Source organism: Danio rerio, chromosome 15 (assembly GCF_052040795.2).
Source record: "Danio rerio strain M-AB ecotype USA chromosome 15, GRCz13ab, whole genome shotgun sequence".
NCBI lineage: Eukaryota > Metazoa > Chordata > Actinopteri > Cypriniformes > Danionidae > Danio > Danio rerio.
The window spans coordinates 19,657,501-19,682,489 of NC_141035.1; the positions used below are offsets into that span (position 1 = coordinate 19,657,501).

A 24,989-nucleotide genomic window follows, 5' to 3' on the forward strand; every position below is an offset into this window, starting at 1 on the left:
TCAAGTATGATTTTTTTGTTCAAAAATAATTAAATCAAATTAAAATCAAATCAAAATACTATAATACTGAAATAAGACTGATGAGAGAGAATGAAGGTTAGAAATGGAGAAAATAAACTGAAACATTGTATACAGAAGAAACAAAGCATTATTTCCTTAATTTCTAACTATGCTTTGTTATTAATATTATTATTTATTCCAGCAAAGAAAAAGCCAGCTGTCAGATGGCATGTCGCATAACTTCTCTTCGCTGTCAAATCAAAACGTACTCTAAAAACTACACTTATCACTGATTATTAATGTAATTGTAAACAGTGGAGGAATAAATTGCATGTGTATCAGTATATTAGATCTGTGAAACAGCATCTCTTTTGACTTAGTGACAGAACTACTAATACAACTCCTGTCCCCTTGGATGTAAAAAGGATTTCAATTTAAGATATTAGTGCGCGTGTGCGCTACTAAAACAAACAGTAAGGAGTATGAGTGAGTTCAGAAACAGCACTTACAGATATGGATAATAGGAACAGAATAATTATAGTATATTGGTGTGATTAAAGTCTGAGGATCACAATTAGTATAGTCATTCATTTCACACTAAACATTAATCTCTTACGGCCCAAGGAGTTTTTTTACATGCATTTTTTATTTCTCTTTGCTATTTGGGCTTATTGCAACCTAATTAGAACAAAACCTAAGTATCATCTTTTGATATAATGTACTTTTAGAGAATAATGATGTCCATATATGGGAAATCGTGTTCCGAATTTCTATAAAACACTTTTTCCTGACTGTTTTTTAATGCATTAATAACACACACATATTCTTTGAACATGATTTGACTTTTAGAGTAAAAACAACATTTTTTGCCCATTCTGGACAGTTAAAAATAGTTTTTGAGACATTTCATATGCTGCAAAACAGTTTCTGGATGACCCTGTATGTCTGTAACAAAATATACAAATTTCAAAGTATTTTAAATAGCCACTTAAGAGCCAAAATGTGCTGTCCATGTATGTGGCCACTAAGCCCTAAGAAAGAGGTTTTCAAACCTTTGTCATCAAGTACCACCTCAGAAACTAATTGTCTCTATAAGTATCACCATAATAAGCAGTACTGAAATACAGTAGCGTAGTGTAGTAGGCCGACAAAGCTGCAACAGCACTGCACAGTTCACAAACAATGCAGACTAATTCCTATTAATAAAAATATTAATTATTGTCAGCCACTTTAAACATTATAAATAGTTTGAACATTAACACTATACTGTGCTTATTTGCAAAAAAACAAACAAACAAACAAAAAAAAATGTATCGTCAATGTTTAAATTAAAATATGCTTTTAAAAGTTAAAAATAAAATGGCACTGTTCTTAAAAAGTAAAAAAAAACTGCTGTACCTAAATGTAAAGTATTAACATTAAGTAGCTAATTTATCAACACCTGTAAATGTTGCCTGGGCCTCATAAATATAGGCTATATGTCATTATATTCATATACAAATCATTTTTGATACATTTTGAAATATATGTAGCATGTACATATGACATTTGATTCCTCTGGAAGCCCACGTACCACTAGTGATACATGTACCACAGTTTGACAACCACTGCCCTAGGACGTTAATTTAACACTATTAGCTTTTACATTCACATGAAACCTCCTTATATTATACAACGGTTATTTATTCCTGCTCGGTAAACAAATAATATAGCCCTAAATAATAATAAAAACAAATAAAAGTCAAATTTTCGCTTTGGAATTAAAGGAAAGTAAATGAAAGTAATACTTTACCAATAAAACTAAATTAAATCAAAAATACTCTTAGTCTATTTACACCGCTGGCTTAACTTTTCTTGACATAGTTTTCATTTTGCACATATTGCAATAGTTCCGTTCCATGCAACAGAAACAAAGTGTTAGAGGGACTTTACGATTGATCAACCGAGACAAATTAAAGCACGGTGGACTTTACGCTTTATTACTTAGCAGGTCTTTTTCATGCTCAAACAGCAGTTTAACTCATGCACAAATACTTCAATTGTAATAGTGCCCCTTTAAAATGTTTTCTGTCAAACGGTTTAATATTTAAATGAAGCATTCGACCACCTTTAAGCTATTTGCCAAGCCATTAAAGCATTAAACTGCAGCGAAGGTGTAGTTGTTGACTCAGTGTTTTGAGCACAGGTGTGTTCAGCTGCTTCAGGCAGTGAGGCAGCAGGTGCGCAGGTTTCAGTAGGAAGTAAGATGGAGGAGGAAGCAGGGTGACGCATTAGATCCTACAAGCAATCTGGACACATCGACCCCACGCACTAACACAGAATCAACGTGTCCACCTGCTCTGGACTCTAACCTCAGAAACAGAGACACGTGGATCCTGTGGTGGGTCGAGAGCTGAAGAGGGATGGAGGGAAAAGCATTGTCAAGTACTGACCTTATGACAATGGCTAATTAACCATGCACACTATGCTCTATCTATATCTGTCAGTCAAAACGATGACTGGAGTCATCATACTGATGAAATAAAGATTTAGGAATTAATGATTTTAGATGCAGTTTAGTGTAGTTAATCAATGGCACAATCTGAAAGAACAAGATTTTGTACCTGGTTGTTGTATTACACACTAGGTTTGGGCGACATGACAAATGTCAATACAATTATAGAATTATAGTATTTAATATATAATATTAGTATATATTATTATATATATTCCGCGCGCGCACACACACACAGAATTTTTTTTCTGTATGTGTGATTATTTTTCTCCTTTTATATAATCAAGGCAAATGTTTTTTTTAACAGTGTAGAAATATAAAACAATAATAATAAAAAATATAACTTAAAAAAAAAAAAAAGTTAAAATGTACACATAGTACTTTCAAACTTGCAATTTTCCTACTATGCGCTGCATTCTGCATGCTCATGGTGGCATAAAAGATTGTGGTTATCCAAATTATGAAATGCTATAACTGTAAAACAGACCTGGGTGTTTTACGGCCCCCGGGCCACATGCCGGACTTCTTTGATAAGCCCGCGTGAAGTATTTATTTAATTTAAATTCAGCCACAATGCAGCCTTGCAACGCGCAAGTCTGATATTAAAGTCAACAAAAGGGGACTTTCACATTTAGCATTTTTGCACACTCCATTTCATTATTTCAAATGGAGAATCAGTGCACAAATAGGAAGAGATGCACATGTAGTACTGTATGTCATGCTCACGTTTTCCAGGCGCAGCGAGTTGATAAAATTTAAACATTTAAGAGTGTTGCGAACAAACCACGAGTCATGTGGCAGGAACCAACCAGGCAGCTTCATACTTTGTATGGAATTACACCGTAACAAAGGTAGACTAATTACATCAGATCAATGATCAAACAAATGCAGATACAGATAATCTGTCATTGATGATCATTACATCACACATGTAACATATGTCTTCAGTGCACTTGTTCAGCCCAACACAGGCTAGAATTCCCTCACTCAACATAAAAAATAATGAATGACTAAATAAATAAAAACTAACTAAGGTGAAGCAATCAAACATACACACCTGTGGTATTTATATTATAGTGATATAATTGATATTGTGATGCTGGTCTTTAAATACTTTAAAATACTTTTTTTTGTGTAAAACTGATCCTTTTAAACTTGAGTTTTTATGGATGTTTGTTGAATAGTTTCACTTTTTTTTCCCAAAACAAATCAAATGTATTAATCTGGTCTAATGTGGCCCTTTGCTACTCCTGTCGTAAAAGGTGTATTTTGCAACAACACAAATTAAACGATGGAGAATAAAATTAAACTATAAACTTTTAAAAGTAAATTATTTCTTCCATAGGATATACAGTATATATATTTCACGTCCCTACAACAGATGAGCAAATCGTGGAAAAAAAGTTCAAACAGCTCCATCCATTCAATTCAGGCATGATATATTCGAAATAGGATGCTTTGAAATTTTAAAATCATCGAGTGTAATAAGTATTTTACCCTTAATAGTTTGTCATAATGGGCAACAACCAAAGCCAAGTCTGGTAATATCATGGTGATTTTTGCAATCTGATTGGCTGATTTGGCCTTTCAGTTATTTATCTATCATAAGGTCAGTTGCTTGACATTGTATAGATTCTTTTTATTGGGACAAAGAGTGAAGATGGATTTGAGATAGAGGTGGAGAGGGTGATGGATAGAGGGTGAGGTCCCACCTGTTGGGAGGAGGTGACGGTGCTCTTCAGGGTCTCTAGTTCTGTTCTGCTGGACATGAGCTCGGCTTGTAGAGCTTGAAGCTGCTCTAACTGAGCCTTTTCCTACTCGTGCACATACATGAGGATAGGGAAGTGTAAAACAGGCATACTACGGATACAACAGGCAAAGGGAGTGTGTGTGTGATTGTAAAGTGTGTGTGGTTTGTGTCTAACCTGCTGACTGGCAGAGTCCTGGGCGACTTTTAATCTGTCCTGCATCTCTTTCTTCACATTCTCCACCTCATCCTGTGCGGCACGAGCTACTGTCATTTGGCGCGTCACCTCTGCGTTCTGAGAAACACACAGACATGTACAGTTTAGCACAGAGCCAAGACTCTTGGCTGACCCCATTCCCTTCCCAAGGACATGGCACGAACTGGCGGATGCCTCTGTGGCGGGATTGGATTGTGTTGCAGTATGACAGCGAGTGTGATGACAGACTTGAAGCGTGGCAGAGCAACACGGTGCCAGGTTTCATCTGTGTAAGAAATAGGGCAGAGTCTGCTGGGGGAAAAATGAGGTGGAGAAGCTAAACCACCCGCAGGTTTACTGAAAGGCCTGAGAATGGAGCTCAAGTATGCAGTGTGCGTCAGCGTCCACATAAAAAAAATTATATTTGCAAAAAGAAGAAAGCGGAGTTAGATACTGTATCCCACAGCACAATGTGGGTTGACCTTCCATTTTCAGTGATGAATGTGGTGGAAGTCGGCATTATTTAAAAGAGAATTCCTTTTGCAAATATCTAAAATTATTATTTTTTTAAGTAAATCATGGCAATAATCGTCAGTACAGACCTGTTACAACTGGCTCAAAGTTGCAACATTAGAGAGACAATACGGACCAGGTAAATTGAAAAGAGAAATGATTTATTAACAAAATGTATAATTAACAAAAGTATTTAAAGCAATCCAAGTCAGTATAGGTGAAAGTCAGTAGTGAAAAGCATGTGTATGGAAGTGTACTGAGCTCATGATCCAAACACAAAACTAATTCAAAAGCGCCAAGCAGAGACGTCCGGCTAATCGAGCTCCTCTAGACAGAATGCCGGACTCCTTATAAAACACCCCACGATGAGTCTCAGGTGGGATGACCCACCCACCAATCTGCAATCATGCATGCAGGCTCTGCAAAAATCACACAAAAAACACACACATACAAACAGGTCCCACATGGGACCTAACAAGACCTTTCAAAACATGTGTACTGAACAAATTGTGCGTGTAAAGTTTTATCTAAAACTTCTAGCTATAATTTATGTAAATATACTTTAAATAAATCTATATTGATTCCTAAATGCCTTTCATTAGTCTAACCCGTTTCCATCAATACATGAATAAATCTTCACTAGACGTTATCCAATAATAACAAATAGGTTTGGTTGGCGCTTGGTTCATTTTGAAAAGAAATATAGCCTGATGTGTAAAATTCCTAGCATTTGTTTAGGAAATTCAAAGATGAATTGCTGTATACTTGTATGCTATAAACTCTTTACATTTTATTAAAGCACCAAATGTACATAAACGACCATCTAGCAACTTATTTAATTACTCAGTGTTTCAACTGCAGATAATCATCAGCAAGCTTGTAAAAAAAATTACTTTGCCTTAAATCATATTGTACACAGCTCAGTTCTCTACATATATGCTCTAAGTTGACCTATATATTCATTATATTTTACTTAAAGACATTTCATTTGTCATCACTGGAATAAACAATACTTTAAAATACTTTCAAATAGAAAAAAACACATATCAAAGTAAAAGTTTTTGAAGTTATTTATGAAAAACCCATAGCGAACAAACTTCTGAACAGAAGTTTATATATATTAAACAGCAATAAGCATTAGTAAATGTGTTAATTGCAAGTATTAATGTGAACAATGTGCTAAAAAGGTGTGTATACATCTTTATTCAGTCCCTCCAGAATATTGCAGACTTTATATTTGAGACCTAAAATGACCGAATTTGTGGCAACTTCTCTCAAAACTTTAGACTTTATTTTTCTTGTATTTTGCTGTAAAAAAAATAAATAATTTTTTTTTTTCACAAATTCCTGGAAGGACTGATTATACTGTGTGTCCAGAATGAAGATGTAAGGATGTCAATTCACCTTTCTAAGTAGGTCAGCATGGCTCTGGACCAGCTCTGTGTATTTCTCCTTTAGTTTGGTGTAGCGTTGTTCATTTGCTTGTGCTTTTCCTAGAATAAAAAACAAAATACATATTTAGCATCTAAAACACAAGCCATCTAAGACACACATCTCAGACATTGCTCTCTGTATCACTGAACAGTCAGCACTACTAAGGCCTGATGTGTGTTTGTCTGCTGGTGAATTGCACTGTGGACTATAATGTTTATTAGTGTTTGATTGGTGGCTGCCGTGACTGGGGTCCCTTCTGGCTGGTTTCCTCAGCTCCAGAAAGAGTAAACAGACTGTCTAATCCACATCCATCTCCGTCCTGCATTGGTACTGGCTGTCTGCTGTCTTTAATATCTTGTAATAGAGTGCTCAGTAGTGCTGCGGGGTTTAGGTCCATAAAATTATGTGCTGCTTTTGCCACTGACCATAAAACAACAACTGACATTCCGAAATACTTAAGAAGCAGGTTAAGAAATATCTTGAGGTGCAAGTCTTGAAAAAGCTTAAGAGTTCTCAAATTTGTTTTAAGATGTTTTTTTTTTTTCTTAAAAAGATTTCTCAGGAAGACAAAATATTCTTCTTTGACTTTTTCAAAAGTTGGTAAATAAGAAGAAAATGGCAGAAAATTTGCAATTTCTTAAGAATGTTTTGTGAATCTGGCTTCAGGGATTTGAGGTAAATAAGTGAGCATAAATAAACCAAAAAGGAAGAAATAATGGTTTTTGCTTTTATGAAAGAGCAACATAAATGTTTTGTGCTGAAGAACTTAATTAAATTATAATGACCTTTGAAAAAAAGACAAACACTACAATTTAATTTTATAGTAAAAATAAAATTATAATACATATTTATTATGCTATTATTTATTCATTTATTATTTACAATGCAATAGTGTGTTGGTATTGCAGAAAATTTTTAAACTATTCACAATAAAATCATAATTACCTTTTTTAAATTAATTAATTAATTAATTAATAAATAAGTTTGACTCATAAACTGCTAGCAATATTCACACATAGCACTTGACACATTAGATGATAATTGATATTCTGAAGTAGATGACTAAATTTGTATTTTATAATAAAACTATACACACAATATAAAAGAACATACTCTCGATTTCGCTCAGACTGCGCTGCTCTTTTTCGGTGTCCTCTTTGACCCTCCGCAGGTCGTCGAGCTCCGCCCTCAGGAACTCACTCTCACCCAATGCCTGCTGCTTTAGGTGCGTCTGTTCTGCAAGTTCCGCCTCCAGCTCATTGACCCGCCCCCGTAGTGCTTGACAAAGACGACCACTCTGAGAAAGAATGATTAGTGATTGCTTTTATTTTCACTTCTCATCCACTGTACACTACATACAGTTAAATATTTTTGCTTTTAGTGTCACATAATCTTTCCAAAATAATAGATTTATCATTGATAATCAATTTTGTGGCCAAAACGTTTTTTTTATTCATTTTGATTAATGTAATGGACTTTTGGTAGTTTAATAAATTTAGGACTGCGATATTGACAAAGCACACAATGTTTTGCTGAGTGTGTCTTTATGTTGGACATTGACTAATAAACTTATTAGTAAACAGAGGCAAGTTGCCGTCTGGATGATTGATTTAGTGAATTATTAATTCAACTGATTCATTCAAAATGGCTAATTCCTTAAGAAACGAAAAAAGTCACAGTCAGTTATGAATGAATCATTGAATCAGATCATTTCGTTAAAAACAGATTTATTTAGAAACAACACACAGCAGTGTTCCGCACAAAATATTCTGCTCTGGCTTTGTTTGGAACTATTTGGGATGGTGAAAATAGAAAAACAAAATCACTGGTAAATATAAAACGAAGCACACTCAACATCAACTTTTCTTGTTAAATTGCTTTAAATAATCAGTTTTAGATTTTCAATCAGACTTTATATATTCAAATATTTAAGAAAATTCCACTTAATGTGTGTGATTTTACTTTAACTATATCAGGTTTGACTAATATGATTTTTGCTTTGCTTTTTTAACTTGAATTACAGGGTAATTCTTACTCATAATAACTTTGAGCTGAAATGTCTTTGAACACTGAAAATATCAATAGTGATAGATTTCACATAAAAAAAGAAATTAGCATAGATGGCAAATATCACATATTCGATTATAACATTTGACCTGTTCTCCTCCACCATCTTTTAATTTACCTCCAATCTAAAGGACTCCAGCTCCTCTTTCAGGGCCTGTAGCTCTGCTGTGAGCTGCTCAATCAAACGATCTCTGAAATGACAGATAAATACATATTAAGATTCACGTCATCATCATTTGCATTCTTAAACTCAAAGACCTTCTTATAATGCATTAATTATATCCCAGAGTCTTACTTGTCATCTTTGCGCATTCCATTCTGGCTGTTGAAGTTGAACGGGTCTGTGGCGGCTGAGGTGCCGAAGAGGTCATCAAACTTGCTGTCTCCGGTGCCCTAATGGTGATCAATGCCTGATTTTAGATACTCAAGCTTAATGAAAGAACCCAGCAGAGTTGTGGATAGCGAGAGAGTGTGTGTAGTACTGTTAAAGGTGGGATGTCTGTGTCCACCAGGTCCTCTGTCTCTACTACGTGTTCACTCTCAGGGGATGAAGCCTCCGCTGGAATCACCACCACCGGACTGATGTGCTCAGAGAGGGCTGATGCCCGCAGGAAGTTTGGCGGATTCTGAAGAGAAACCAAGAGATTTTAAGAAAAGTCATGCAAACGTACAAATATTTTTCTTGTTCCGCTTTGGCCAAAAACCAAAAACCAAAAAAATTGTGTAATTATTTTTTTTTTATTTAATACATAAACATTTTAAATTTAAAGGCTCCATGAAATTAAAATAATATTGTTTTTTGTTTGTTTTTGGGTATATAAAAGCTAATGAGTACCAAAACAATGACAAAATTCCCATTTAGAAGATATAAAACCGATATTAGCATGTACTTTGTCATTTTTGCTAAATTAACATTTTTTACATCACCTCATACTTCAGTTTCTCATTAAATCATGACCAATCAAATGCTTTCAAGTTTCTTACATGCCCCGCCCCCTTCATGGCCCTTTACATTTGATTATAAAACTTAAAAATTATAAATTTTTTAAAGGGAAGGAGCTACACTATGTCCCACCCTCTCTTAGTATTTAAGTTGAGATTACGGCAAACATCAAATAAAACTGCCCATTTCAAAGGACTTCACAGGACCTTTAACTCAATAGGTGTATCCCAAATCACATACTTATGCACTATTCTACGCCATTTTGTAGTATAAATAGTGTAAGTAGTGCGTTTACACTGAAAACTCTAAAAATAGTAAGCCCACATGCTGGATAACATCATTTTTGTTTATGTTGACACAGCTACATTACACATCAACTAAAGTTTCAAATAGGATATTGTAGTGGACTATCCTTTTAAATCAACAGATAACCCTCTATTTTAGTTTGACAGTAAAGCCTGCAGTATTTTCCTGATGCTACAAAACCAAGCAGGCAGATATGTAAATGAGTTACATAATTTTTTTCTTTCCACTAGCTGTATTTTTGGACTCCGGTCAGGCAGGAATCTGTTTGGTATGCAGGAGTCTCACCTCAGGAAGTTGTGGGATCTGAATCAGTCTCTTGAAATACTGCAGGTTACTGGAGCGATAGAACAGACTCTTCAGTCTGGAGAGAGAAAGAGTTGGAGTGAAAGATGGTGAGAAATGACAAAAGAATAAAACAGTAGCTTCAGTGTGGGTCATGGCAGCTGTTGTGTCTGAATGGTGACTGACAGACTCACTTCTTAAACTGCTCCTGGAAGCGATCCCGATGGCCCTGCAGAGTATCTGCTGGCAGACCTGGAGGACACAAGAATAAGACCAGTGAGGATGCCTGAATTCAAGCTAGCGTTCTTTCTTCAGTATATATTTTTTATTATTTTTACAATTCATATATTTAATTTGCTTTAATATTCAAAATATATACACGAAATTAGAGAAAACAAGAGTTAAAATAGATTAAATTAGTGAGAAAACTACAGCAATTAAAATAATTAATGCAAAAATACACAATAAAATACAAATTTATCAATACAAATCAATAAAATCCATTAGTTTTTTGTAGTAAACAAATATCAAAACAGCTATCAATACTGATAAATACTACTTGTTTTATGAATAATATAAATATATACTGTTTCTCCTCAGCTAAGTGCATAAGTAGCAGGTCAGTTTGGTAGAGGTTTGATTTGTAGACTCACAGGAGTGGAGTTTGAAGAGCAGTTTGACGGTGTAGTCGTATAGATGACTCGAGTCCAGTATGACCTGAATAAGAGGAGCCAGACGACACTGACCTGCTGCAGTCACAGACACTGAACGAGACATATCCAATGAGCTGAACACTGGGAAAAATGAGAAAACAAAAAATTAAAAAATAATTATATATATATATATATATATATATATATATATATATATATATATATATATATATATATATATATATATATATATATATATATTTTTTTTTTTTTTTTTTTTTTTAAATGCCATGATTTTATAAATACTACATAGAATAAATATTTTTAACTCTAACATAAAAATTCTAAAATGTTACTATAGACCATTTCAATGTGGTGATGTCATTTGCCCATGATTATTACCTGCTTGTTATCAAATAATTTAATAACTGTGATAAGAGGCAATTCAATCATAACCTAATGTTAAAACGGATATTGTAACATTATCAATATGTGGCTCTTTCTGGCTCTTTCTGGCCATAGTTGGAAAACCAAAAACAGGTTTATTTTGTTTATCTTACTATTTTTAGCTTGTTTTAAGAAACAAAAACTTAATTTTGACACATTTCTGAAAATGAAGCAATATATTTTTACTTGTCCTGATAATAAACACACCTTGATTTAAGAAGTTTTACACATTTCAACTACAAACAAGACAAAAACTACAAGTATTTTTCAATAGATTTGTAGATATTTATAGATTTATAAAAAGTGAAAGTTCATCATTTGCATGTGTTTATAAGCCCTCTTACTATGTATGCATTTAAAATTATCCGGGCAATACAAAGTACAAATAAACTGCTTTTAATTATTTATACAATGAAGACCGTATAGTGTTTTTTTTTTTATTTGATTATTGAATTTCGGTCCTTGAATACTGTTGGTAAAACATAAAGCAGAGCTATTCAAGCCATTTGGTGAAATTATATTCAGTGTTTCCTCTAGGATTTTTTCCAGCTGTGGCGGCAGGCCTTTTTTTTATACCGATCTACAAACTACCTATGGTGTTATTATTTCAATGATAAATGTCCTGAGCACAGTATTACAAGTCGGGATCGCATTTATGTAATAGCCTACGAGCATGCGAATCTCTTTGTTTGCATGCCGATTTTCTCTGCTCGTACACAAAACTTCTTCCACGCCCCTTCAAATATAAGCCGTTTCAAGAGCGAGCAGCGGTTACAAAAAGGTTTGCGCTATTATAATTCACTTACCCTTCAATACGTTTTGGTGCAATTATTACCTGCTATTAAAAAACTAAATGTTTTGAAAGAGAAGCTGTAATGTAGCCGTGGCGGGATGAATTTTGCGTGGCGCTCCGCCATGGAAGAATGAATGTAGCAGAAACCATGGTATTAATATTGCATTATTCATTCACTTTCTTTTTGGCTTAGTCCCTTTATTCACCAGGGGTCACCACAGCAAAATGACACCGATACTTTATCCAGCATATGCTTTAAATAGAGGATGCCCTTCCAGCTGCAGCCCATTACTGGGAAACACCCGCACAATCTCAAGATTCACACACATACATTAAGGCCAATTGATTTTAGTCAAATCACATATAGCGCATGTGTTTGGACTGTGGGGGAAACCGGAGCACCCGGAGGAAACCCATGCCAACACCGGCAGAATATGCAAACTCCACACAAAAATACCAACTGACCTGACTCAAACCAGTAATGTTCTTGCTGTGAGGCAACAGTACTAACCACTGAGCCACCATGGCGCCAATATCGCAATATATATTGCAGAAAAACTAAATATCCCAATATCAGAATTTTCCAATATGGTGCAGACCTAATACACACTCACATTTTTTATTCTGCAAAATATCCTCCTTTTTTGCCTTACAGAAATGGCCATCTTAACCAATGCAGTGCGTTAGCACACCATAATGCTGCATCACAGCTCTGAAACTAATCTCACCCTTTTTCATTCATCTGCTTTGCAACACTCCATCGCAATTTCATATGGCATATACCATACTACCCTAAAAAACAGCTTCAATTCTTGATCATGAAGTTGTACTCGTTGATTTCACAAATTTCCCTTTTGCTCCGTTCCCTTCAAAATGCTGTTTTCCTCCATCTCCATGTCCCGTTTCCTCATTGACATTCATGTCCATGTCTCTGTGGTGATCAGTGATGCAGGCTCCTGTGAGACTCAGTCTTCTCAGCACACAGAGGTGTGGTTTCCTGTGCCAGCGAGCTGTGCTCCAGCCAACAATACTCGCATTAACTTCTTCCTAATGCTTCCAGCACAAGCACAGCCAAATCTAGCAGTGTTCTAACAACATTTTTACAGCATTTCAGTGGACATATCCATCTCGACAGAGATTTGACCTCATTTTTTCACTTTAAGACAGACATTAAATCAATTTAAAATATAAAAAGACAACACATTTAATGGCTGATATGACATTTTAATATGTAATCTTGACAGAGATTCTAGTCTTCTTCTATTCAAGTAGATTGACACAAATTCTCTGTGTACTACTTTCTGGAAGGTCCTCTGAAACGTGCAGCTTTGTTTTATTTTGTGATGTAGTTTGAACATACTCAGACAGGGTGCAACATATTAATCATTGTTGTTGAGCTTACAACTTGCAGACAAGGGAGATCTGGAACAGCATAGTAAATCATGTGGCATACAAACCTTGCACACAGAATTATTGTTGGTTAGACACGCTAGTTTGCGAAGTGCACTAATTTGTATTTTTTAGTTGCACTGAAGACTTTCTTTTTACATTGTTATTTTCTTATTTAGAGGATTGGGAGGAGATTAAGGGGATGTTTTTGTTATATTTCTTTCTTTGATCTTCTAGTGCAAGTTTCAGTTCCCTCTGCTGTTTGTCTTGTTTTTTCAAATGTATTGTTTTATTAATATTGTTTGTACGTATTGTAAATATGTGGTTTGTGGAAGTAATGACTCTGTGTTTCTCTTGCCACCTTTACCATTAATTTATCCTTATGGTCATCTCAATGTTACTCCTTTGAATTTCCTAAATATATTTCCATCAAAGGTCGTAACACCCCCTTAGGGATTGTTTTTTTTTTGGTTGTCTACAGAACAAACCCTTGATAAACAATGACTTGTCTAATTACCCCAACTTGCCTAACTAACATAGTAAAGCCTTTAAACTGCTCTTTAGGCTGAATACTAACATCTTTAAAAATATCAGGTAAAATATTGTGTACTGACATCATGGCAAAGATAAAATCAATTATTAAAAAATTTTAATATTTTTATTTAACAGAAAATAGGGAAAATAAGTATACAGGAGACTAATCATTCAGGAGGGCTAATAATTCTGACTTGAGCTATACATAACCAAATATGGCCACCAAATTATGCAACTTCAAGGGAATTTACTGATGCTAAAATAGCCGGATATTAAACTTACCTCCTAAGAAAAGGTTCAGCTCACACTCCAGATAATCAAACATCTCCACCGTCAACTGGAAGCTACATGTGTTAAAAGGAGTGAAAATGTGCTTAAGGTTCATCTCACAAACACACTCCAGAGCACTTGAGAAGCTTTTAGCACACAGGCAGAGAAACACAATGCCTGTTAAAAAACAAAACAATACTCACAAATTATTGACGTCGTTCTCACCCGCTTCATCAAGCTGTCTGTTTGACATCTGAAGGTTGCCAGGGAAACGAGGATTCTGGGAAAAGCAAGTGGAGTAAATGTAATATTTGTGAGCTTCTGACAGCATTAGCCTTTTTAAAATGCTTGACGAGTGCAATTTTCTCTGCTTTATTGACATGTTTTATATTGACAGAAAGCGGAGGCAAAAATTTTCAAAAAACATGTCTGGTCTTTAAATACTGAATTTTAACAAATAACAATATGATATGTAGTTATTATTTTAAAATGTGTTACCAATAACATATAAAGTATATGCAATCATACATTAATAATTCATTATTTTGTGAATAGAATGCATGAATATATTTTTATAAATTTCACATACACAAATATATGTTCAAAAAGAATTATGATCTAATTTATATAAATAAATGATTATATTGAATATTGTATATGCAGATATTATTAAAATTATTAGCACCTTTGTGAAATTCTTTATCTTTTTCAAATATTTCCCAAGTGATGTTTAACAGCAAGAAAGGAAATTATTAATGTTACTCCTGATATTTTTTTTCTCCTGGAGAAATTCTTATTTCTTTCAAATTGGCTGGAATAAACACACTTTTAAAAGTCAACACTGTTAGAATCCTTTTCAATTGGCTACAGAACAAATCACTGTTGTTCCATGACTTGCCTAATTAACCTAATGTGCCCAGTTAATCTAACTAGCCCAGTTAAGCCCTTAAACGGCACTTCAAGCTCAATACTGGTACAGTATCTTGCAAATATCTAGTAAAGGATCATGTACTGTCACTATGACAAAGACAAAAGTAATTAGAAATTAGTTATTAAACAAATTATGTTTAAAAATGTGTAAAAAAGATATTCTCTCCATTACACATAAATTTGGAAATATTTGAGAAAGATAAAAATTGATGTGAACACTGATGTGGTCGTGTGGTGAAGCCAAAGACAAATTTCCACATATGGAAGATAAAGAAAGTAAAGTAAATTTCATATGAGAGCTAATAATTTGTATATGTTTGCTATTTAATAATAAAAAACATTTTCAAATTTAAATATTCAATTCATTATTAACAAACATTTTTCTTATTTGATTAATTTAATAGCTAGAAATAGAACGATAGATGAAACAAATGACACAATCGACTACATGTAGGGCTGGGCGATTTAGCAAAAAAAAATATCTAGGTTTTTTTATAAAGTTTTTATTGTGTTACTAGTCTTATCAAAACATTACAACAGCATGACTGAAGTAACGTTGTCTTTAAAAGTAACTTGAAAAACCATCTTGTTAAGGAACATTGTATTTTTAATGCCATTTTTAATTGGTAAGTTTTGCTGAGCCTATGAAAGATTGGCTGTCAGCTCGGCTTTAACTTTGTCTTCTGATTAAATGACAGGTTGTAATGCTGCTGCCTTTTTCTTAAAAAGATACAGTGTAAGAAAAGGACTGAACATGGAAACTGTAAAGCCTAATTTAACCCAATGTGTGAAGTTGTGAACGTATAGCAGGAGCAAATACAAGTACCAGATGTGTGTCTGATATAAAATAATATATTAAATCTATTTTTCTTTTCCCCTTTTAAATATCGATCATTTTATGTGCTTTGCTCCACTCTCTGTATTATGCTGCCTGATCTGTCTGGTTTTCAACTAGGTCCGCTAAATGACGTCATGGGGGCAGGTACTTTCATTTTCACTGCTACAGTCCCTTACCTCGTGTTCAAACCAAAAGATCGGCACGGTTTTTCAAATGGCAGGCTTTTACGTCCTTCATACATGTTGAAATCGAGTTTATCGACTTGATGAGGGAATGTCTTGACAATCCACACAGACGTGCAACAAGTAAAATCCTATATGACTTAACGCTTAACAGGCAGTCAAGCAGGTCGCACACCAGAACCGCCGCAACACAGCGCGGACATGACAGTTTAAACTATCACACACCTAACGCACACATTCGCATGATATTTAACATGAAACTAATCAGATGGCGCTCTGTGGGCCGGCTGAAATATGAACTGCTTCGTGAATTGTGGCTGGGCGGTGCCGGTGTGTGTATAGAAACCTGTTTAGAATTCTAAAATCCATACCGCTGCATGGTGCTGCGCATCGCCAAGAGGCACTTCTGGTGTGCTTCTTGCTTCATATAGAGAGTGAACCAAACCGCATTGATGCCATTATAATGAATTAAATATAGATATTTTTTTAAAAATCGCGATTTCTTGATTTGATTCAAAATTAAATAGTCTAAAAACGTAAATTCAAATTAATCGAAAAAAATCGCCCAGCCCTAACTACATGCAATAATTAATCCATAATAAAAATAAATGTAGGCTATTCTTTTATTGATACTAATTTATTTATTATTCAAATACAGATTTACAGATTCAAAACCAGAAGTTTAAACAAAAATTGCAACCAATAATGTCAAATGTTTTCAAAATGATATGCAATTACACTTATGCAAAATAAAAACTGCCAAAATGTTGTATTACAAATGCAGGGCCAGTATACGATGCGGTCACATTCTTAGTAAAGCAGTACCTGTGGCGAAGTGATGACATGCAATGTCTTTGTATCATTTGCTGTGTGTGCAAAACTGATTTATACTTCTGCGTCGAGTGATTGCCGTGACCTACAGTGTCTGCCTTGTGCGTAGCTGTGCAATTATACTTCTGCGTGATTTTTGTGTTGCTCTGCAATAACACCTCTGAAACTCTAGCTGGCAGTAGGTGTTTATGTTCCTCTGTGTCGAGTTTCCTCACAGGTGTTTTGTTTTTTCTGAACGCTACCTTTATGTACAAGTAGCCAAAATTCACTCATTCAGAGGTGGTAACCCGGCAGACATGCAACAACTTTAATTATAAGGTAAACACAAAGCAATAATTTACATCTGGAGCTTCTTAATGGCATTCGACACCTGTAACAGTGTTTCCACAGGTTTAATTTAAGACTTTTTAAGACCCTTCTGAATTAAATTTTAGACTCAAAGGAAAAAAGGCTAATGAATTTTTAAAATGGCCTAGATGAAAAAGATTTTTATTTGACCTATCAAAATTTTTTATTATTTAATACATTTAATAATACAATAATACTTTAATAATAAACAATTCAAATATTTTAGATTCTATATCTTAGCCAAATATTTTAAATATTGTGTAAAAACAAGGAAGCTCTACTTTTATCCATTCACTTTTTTCCAACATAAACTTTCTTTAAAATAAAAAAATGAACAAATGTTTTAAAAGCTTTAAAAACTATAATAAACTAAATCTATGCACAACAAACTGTCCAGGTCAGTGTCCTCAGTGTTCTCATTGAGAACTTTTAATCAAATGTTACTGTAAGAAAAATAATTAAACCATTATGATAAATAGAGTTAAAAATGACCTGTTTAATAAAAAGTTGAAAGTTTTATAGAGATGGATTGTTGGTGATTGTATGGGTTTGGGCCAGATTTAATAACAATACATGAACAAAGGAAAATTAAGACCTTACAAAAATTTCAAAATTACATTTTTTGAAAGGTACATGTCATTGTCTGTAATAATTTATTAAATATTATTAAATCATTTATGAAATATGAATCACCCTTTATTAAAATTGTGTTTCTACTGTTGGTTGTAATGTAAAGTAAATCCACACTTCACTGTAAAAAAAAAAATGCTGGGTTTCACACAATTCCTTCATGTTGTCCCAGCACAAATCTAATAAGTTAGCTTAATCGTTTTTACAAATTTAAGTGGTTTGAACATATAATAATTAAGTTGCCCCCACAAAAAAATTACAACCGTGTTGTTTAACTCATTTTAAATAACTAGTTTGAACAAGCAGCAAAAGTTATTTTTTGAGAGTTGACATATAGGGACAGAAAATAGTGGCACTACCATGTATTCCGCTGTTGTTGTGTGTTTGTTTGAGCTTGTCTTTAAACACGGACTATGCACATGCATGACATCTTTTTCAAAGACTTCTGTTTTCAAGTGTTTACATAAACTCAACAAAAGCAGTGTTTTAAATAACCTCTAAGTTTTAACATGTTTGCAGAATTATGCTGCTTTTGGTTGCAAAAACGTTGCTGTTGTGTTTTAAAACACTGTGCACCCTTAAAGGCTTAGTACACCCAAAAATGTAAAATCTGCTGTCACTCACCCCTCATTTTTTCAAAATCCATTTGGATTTCCTTCTATTAAACACTAAAGTAGTAGTGCTTGGCTAAGATTAATTGTGACTAATCACATCCAAAATAAAAGTTTGTTTTGACATCATAATATATATGTATATTTATATGTGTGTATTGTATACATTTATTTATTGAGTATATATGATAGAAACAAAATTTTTTTTTTTGCATAGATATTTAAATGTTGGTCTAATTTGTATCCTATACAATACCTATATTATGTTGTGTCTAAATATAAATATTTTCTCAAATATAAGCATCTATGTGTGTGTTTATATATACATAATTAATATACACGTTACAAATGCCAATGTTATGTCAAAATATTATTTTTCATACAACAAGTGGCAGAAAGCAATCTTCAAAAGTTCTCCTTGTGTGTTCAACAGAAGAAAGAAACTCACTAAAGTTCAGAACCACGGGGAGGAGAATAAATGAGGTCATTTTTATTTTTTGGGTGAACTATGCCTTTAAGAGCGCAGATCAGAGGAGGACAGTAATAAGACTGATGTTCTGCTGAATCTCCTTCAAGGCCTCCGTCACTCACTTTGATGTGAAACTCCATTTTGGTGATGAGCAGTTTGAGGTAGATGCTGCACAGCTTCCCATAGCCTTCACTCAGATGACCCTAAAATAAGTTATACAAAAAACACTGATTACTTCAAAAGGAAATGATGTCGCAGGAGCAGCTAATGAGTCTCCGCTCATCAGCTCACTTCAGCATTCAGAGTGTGAGTCAGTCGGGCCAGATTAAGGTCAGCTTTGGTGTTTGTTAACTTGTTTGGTTTAAAAACACACACACACACACACACACACACACACACACACACACACACACACACACACACACACACACACACACACACACACACACACACACACACAATACAACCAGCTGCGAGTCAACTTAATGAGCTCATTCTTTCACTTCCTGTTCTCAGAAAAGTGTTCACAGGAAATGTTTCTTATGAGTCCTGCAGTGTGTTATCAGCAAATAAGCTGAAGAGGTTTCCAGTAAGCAAAAGATGAAACTCAGCGAGTTCCTTCAGACTCTTCCTGTTGGCTAGTGATGCACAGCTGATCATAAATTGACATTAGAATTGCTTTTACATTGGTGACAATGATGAGTCGATATGAAACCATGTTAATATAGTAAAAAGTCATTCATTCATTTTTTTTTTGGCTTAGTCTCTTTATTCATCAGTTGTCACACCACAGTGGAATGAACCGCCAACTTATCCAACATGTTTTACACAGCGGATGCCCTTCCAGCTGCAACCCAGTACTGGGAAACACACATTCACTCTCTCTCTATCTCTCTCTCTCTCTCACACACACACACACACACACACACACACACACACATTCATACACTACAGCCAATTTAGTTTATTCAATTCACTTATAGTGCATGTCTTTGGACTGTGGGGGAAACCGGAGCACCCGGTGGAAACCCACATAAACATGGGGAGAACATGCAAACTCCACATACAAATGCCCACAGACCCGCCCAGGGACTCGAACCAGTGACCTTCTTGCTGTGAGGCGACAGTGCTAACCACTGAGCCACAGTGTCGTCATAGTAATAAATATTGTATTACTTTGAAAATATGCTTTTAACCTTATTTTTTTACCCATCAGCATGATAACACATTTGTAAATAATTATCTTTTAGGATTATTTAATTCATATTATTAACACATAAGTTACGTTTTTTTTTTATTAATTTGTATTTATTTATTTTAAAAATGCATTTATAAATGTATAGATATTAAATCACTAGTAGTGCATTATTAAATGCTTATGATATATCATTTATAACATAAATAAATAAACAAATATACATAAGGATAAATCATTGACTAGCCTGCATTTTAATCAGATTTTTTTTCAATCTGAAAGGAAAACAAAGATTTATCTGATTCATTATCATATTCGCTGTAATTATAAAAAGTTTCTTGTGTTTATCTTTTCTATTTTACAGTGAGACATTAAATTACCAGTGCACTATGAAATGCTTATGATATATAATTTATAAATATAAATAAATGAACAAATAAACAAATCAATGACTATAAAAATTAGAGACAATTTGTGCATTCATTATCATATTTACTGTAATTATATATATTTTTCTTTTCAACTTTACTGTGAATTATTATAATAAAAGTACACTATAAAATACTTATATATAGAAATCAATCAATCAATGTCTATCTATTTATCAGTATAAATCTGCTTTTCAATCAGATTTCTTTTTTAATCAGGTAGAAAAACAACGTTTTATCTAATTCATGATCATATTTTCTGTCATTGTGATGTTTTTTCATTTTCTTTTCTTTTTTTTCAGGTGAAATCCTACATATGTCATAATATAAATAAAAACAAACATAAATCAGCATAAACCACTATGAATTAGGATTATCTGTATATCAGTAAGATACACAATTGCACATATTCAGTCCCTTCTATGCAATGGCAAAAGAATAATCTATAAAAATGTAATACTGTATGCATAAACATGAATAGCACTCCTCAGAATATGAGGGCTGTTTGACTGATACACTCATAACAAGCAAAGCCTCGAGAGTGACAAACACACACACACACTCACGTCATCGTTGGCTAATTACAGATCATCTCTAGCGAGTCTGACTCATACTCGCAACGCCAAGCTATTCAGCCGTCAATCAGTAGGAGCTAAATGCCCCACTGACTGACACACTGACAGCTTCCATGATCAATGGAAACTCAGGGGAACTCGACAAGGCCATATTCAATAACCAGATATATTGATCTAGTCCTCGTTTTAGTGGTAAATCGTTAAAACCACCAACCACTACTTACCCACATCCTGCTCATGTCATTCAGGTCCGCCTTGTGCCGCATAGAGTCCTTAATGACCTGAAGTGACAGAGAGGGAGACTTTTTTGACTCTTAAAACACGTTTTACTCAAACATACAACAATTCCCAAAATTGCCACTTCATAGCCATTACCACTTAAAACATAATTCTCCAGACTCTCTCGCCACAAGAGCATTTTATTCACACCACTTCATATCAAAGAAAAACAAGTTGTTTGTTAGTTTACAAAATTCATATTCTAAAGTAACCCGGTACTCCACTAAAGATTTAAACATTCCCAGTAAATCCTTGTTTTCTCCATCATTTTGACAGTTATGAGATTTTAAAATGGCCAATTTTGCTTGTCCTACAAGAAATTGCTAAGTGTACATTGTGCTTTCCATTTCCGTTTTTTTTTTTGTACTTTACTCCCATAATAAAGGTGTTTTTTGTAAACATAAAACCTAATTTGGCAAATAGTTGCTTTAATAACTCAAATAAGGGAGCTCAACGAAAACAATCACAGTGAGAGAGAGAGAGAGAGAGAGAGAGTGCATTATTAAATTCAATTCTAAAATACCTTGCATTGCCTTTAGATTAGATCACTTCCAAATATATAAAAGTGAATAAATTTAATAAATAAATAAATTTAAATAATATATAATAATATTTATAATACTAATATATAATAATAATTTAAATAATAAAATAATAAAAGATCACCATAACACTGTAGTATGAGGTATCAAATTTTTTTTATTGTAACCCACCAGTCCTACTGCACCCAAACCGGTCTGAGCTGTGATCGAACTGGCGATTCTTTAAATGGGAGTTGGTTGCTTTAACAAGAGAGCTAAAAACCATGGTCTCTAGCGTCTGTCACTAGAGCACCTTTTAGAGGTCAGTGGAGTGAGGTTTACCTGCACTTCACTAGCTGGCTTGTGTTACACTATTGATTTTTAAATAAATAAAATTTGAACATTTTAAAAACAGTAATAAAATGGATATCATAAAGGAATAAAGTCAGTTATGGAAACAATTGGATTAGAAAGTAAAAATGAGGCATTTTAATACTCCTTTTGTAATTTCTACATATGTAAAAGGCACAACTGTTGCTTTGTGTAGGAGAAAATGTGGTAAAATTGGAGATCATACCCACATTTTTTGGGACTGGCCAAAGATTCAAGAACTTTGGAATAAATGTTTAAAAAGAAATAGATGTGTGCTTATTAGGAGCCATACTGAACTAAAAGTGCAGTACTGTACAGTGGAAAAGTGCATTATGTATTCAGCCAATCAGATTTTTGGAACTAGTCTGTTTAAAACTGCTCAATATAGACTAAATGCAAAACACTGATGCACGCTGCGTTCACTATAATCATTTGAGGAAAATAAATCAGGGAGATATCAGGGTACTAAGAGATATGGAGTGTACTGTCAGAGATGATATGGCTGTATATACTCACGTTGGGATGGCCGTCTCGCAGCAGCTTATGGAAGACGTGGCAAAACTTCCAGCAGAGCACGGCATTGCTGGACAGGGGCAGACGGTTAACGGCCAGCCAGAATGTGTGAGCCCCTTTCTCATGATGAGTGCCCAATATACATGGTAAAGACAACCGTCAAGGACAACATGCTGAAGAAGCTTAATCAAGATACTACAGTAACCTGAACCAGGACTTGGGGAAATGAACTAACGAAAACAGTTCAAAGAATAAAAGAGCAGCCAGAGTTACACAATATAATTCATGAACCATCTGATAAACTAATGTGATATCCAGTATACAGTAAACGTTATGCAAGCATGGATATTATATGATGATTGTAACCCCCCAAAATGACAAATGGGTCAGTTTGGTATAAAGTTCAAAGTATCTGAATCATCTGAAAATTTGGGGTATATTGGTAATATGGGGTATAATTTCAGCCAGCCAACCTCAGTCTTTGCATCATAAAATTTCTTTAAAAATCTGTGATTTTCACTACCTGATAGATATACGATATGAAGTGGGTCTCAGACAGGACAAGTATCACTGTGCTAAATTTCATTTTCCCCCACCATGTCTTTAAAATATGACAGTTTATTTTACCCCTGAGTTTCTGCACTCGCCTGCTGATTCTGACGGCTCAAGCGCTTACTGTCTTTCATCTCGTTTTACGCTTGAACAACTATGAATGCTTAAGTCTGTTTTACTGAATGTATTATAATTTCATTACAACATCGATGCTGTAAAAGCAACCTTATGAAATTGAAAAGAGTCACATTAATTTTTCACAGGAAGTGTATCATTTGCTGAAAAACACTAGCTGCGCATATACCCAATTCAATGGACAAAAAAAAAACAAATATAAAATAAAAAATTAAATAGAATTAAAAATTTAAAATATTGGAAAACTATAACACTTTTCTATAATTTAACTAACTTAACTATAATGCTTTTCATGTTAATAAAATTAAATATCGGCAGAAAAACTGTAACAAAGAATATTAGCATTAAGTATATGAAAAAATTATAAAATTAAAAATATATATATTTAATTAAATTAAAAAATAAATTATAGAAAAAAAATTAAAACAAAACAACAAAAACACAACAATAAAAACTTACAATTACACACAATTTCAGTGTTAAATATTAGCAGAAAAACTTAGTATAGTTTAGTATACTGAAACAAAGTATCTTAGCATTAAGTAAATAAAAAACATAAAAAATATTTAAAAAAAATAAAAATGAATTAAAATTATATAAAAATATGAATATTAAAAATTAAAATTAAATAAAATAAAAACACAAAACAATAAAAACATACAATTACATTTAATTTTAGTGTTAAATATTGGCAAAAATCTGACAGTTCAGTATACTGAAACAAAGTAAAAAAAAAAAAATCTAATCAAATAAAAAAAAATTATAATAATTTAATAAAAAATAAAATACGACAAAATAAAATTAATCAATTGGTACGTCTGAGTGTCTTAACTTAAGGTGTAAAAAATGTCCAAGAAAAGGGAAATGGTCACACTTTACAATAAGGTTCATTAGTAAATGTTAATTAATCCATTTACTAATGGGAACAAACAATGAACAATACATTTACTACTGTATTTGTTCATGTTCGTTAACGTTAGTTAACGAAAATACAGTAGTTCATTATTAGTTCATGTTAACTCATGGTGCATTAACTAATGTTAACAAGCACAAACTTGGATGTTAATAATGCATTAGTTATTGTTCAATTATGATTAATAAAAACTGTACATGAGTTGTTCATGATTAGTTCATGTTAGTAAATACATTAACTAATGAACCTTATTGTAAAGTGTTACCAGGGAAATTAACTCTTGTGTCTGTTATATTGATCTTTATTTACTTTTCTTGATGCATTTAAAAAAGGCCAAAAGAAAACAAATCTATGGTCATGACTTGAACTGATTTGACTTGAATTTTCCTCATAAAAAGTCCTAATTCTTTTCCTCATCCATTCCTTCATATTTCTCTTTCAGATTTTCACAAACAAAAAGGATATTCCTGGCATGCTTCTCTTTGACAGCAACCTCCTGTGTGTTGATGGCTTTATTGATGCTCACCGCCTGTGGAAGAAGAAAGAAAAGAGAAAGAAAATGAATATTTGAACCCTTGGTTCAGCCTTTCTAGCGAGAG

At 33.6% G+C, this 24,989-nt stretch overlaps 1 protein-coding gene across 4 annotated transcripts in view; it reads right to left on the reverse strand.

Moving 5' to 3' along the window:
* The window catches only part of hip1 (huntingtin interacting protein 1), an 89,706-nt gene that overhangs the window by 22,776 nt on the left and 41,941 nt on the right, over positions 1–24,989 (reverse strand). For all 4 annotated transcript variants that reach the window (XM_087283368.1, XM_087283367.1, XM_087283369.1 and 1 more), the window contains 16 exon segments: positions 24,856–24,919; positions 22,794–22,936; positions 21,330–21,386; positions 19,030–19,110; positions 14,272–14,348; positions 14,081–14,142; positions 10,636–10,776; positions 10,177–10,234; positions 9,986–10,061; positions 8,934–9,077; positions 8,747–8,844; positions 8,570–8,642; positions 7,498–7,681; positions 6,355–6,443; positions 4,420–4,536; positions 4,207–4,308 (listed from right to left, as the gene is read on the reverse strand). In XM_087283368.1, the coding sequence (XP_087139494.1) occupies positions 4,207–4,308; positions 4,420–4,536; positions 6,355–6,443; positions 7,498–7,681; positions 8,570–8,642; positions 8,747–8,844; positions 8,934–9,077; positions 9,986–10,061; positions 10,177–10,234; positions 10,636–10,776; positions 14,081–14,142; positions 14,272–14,348; positions 19,030–19,110; positions 21,330–21,386; positions 22,794–22,936; positions 24,856–24,919 (1,566 nt within the window).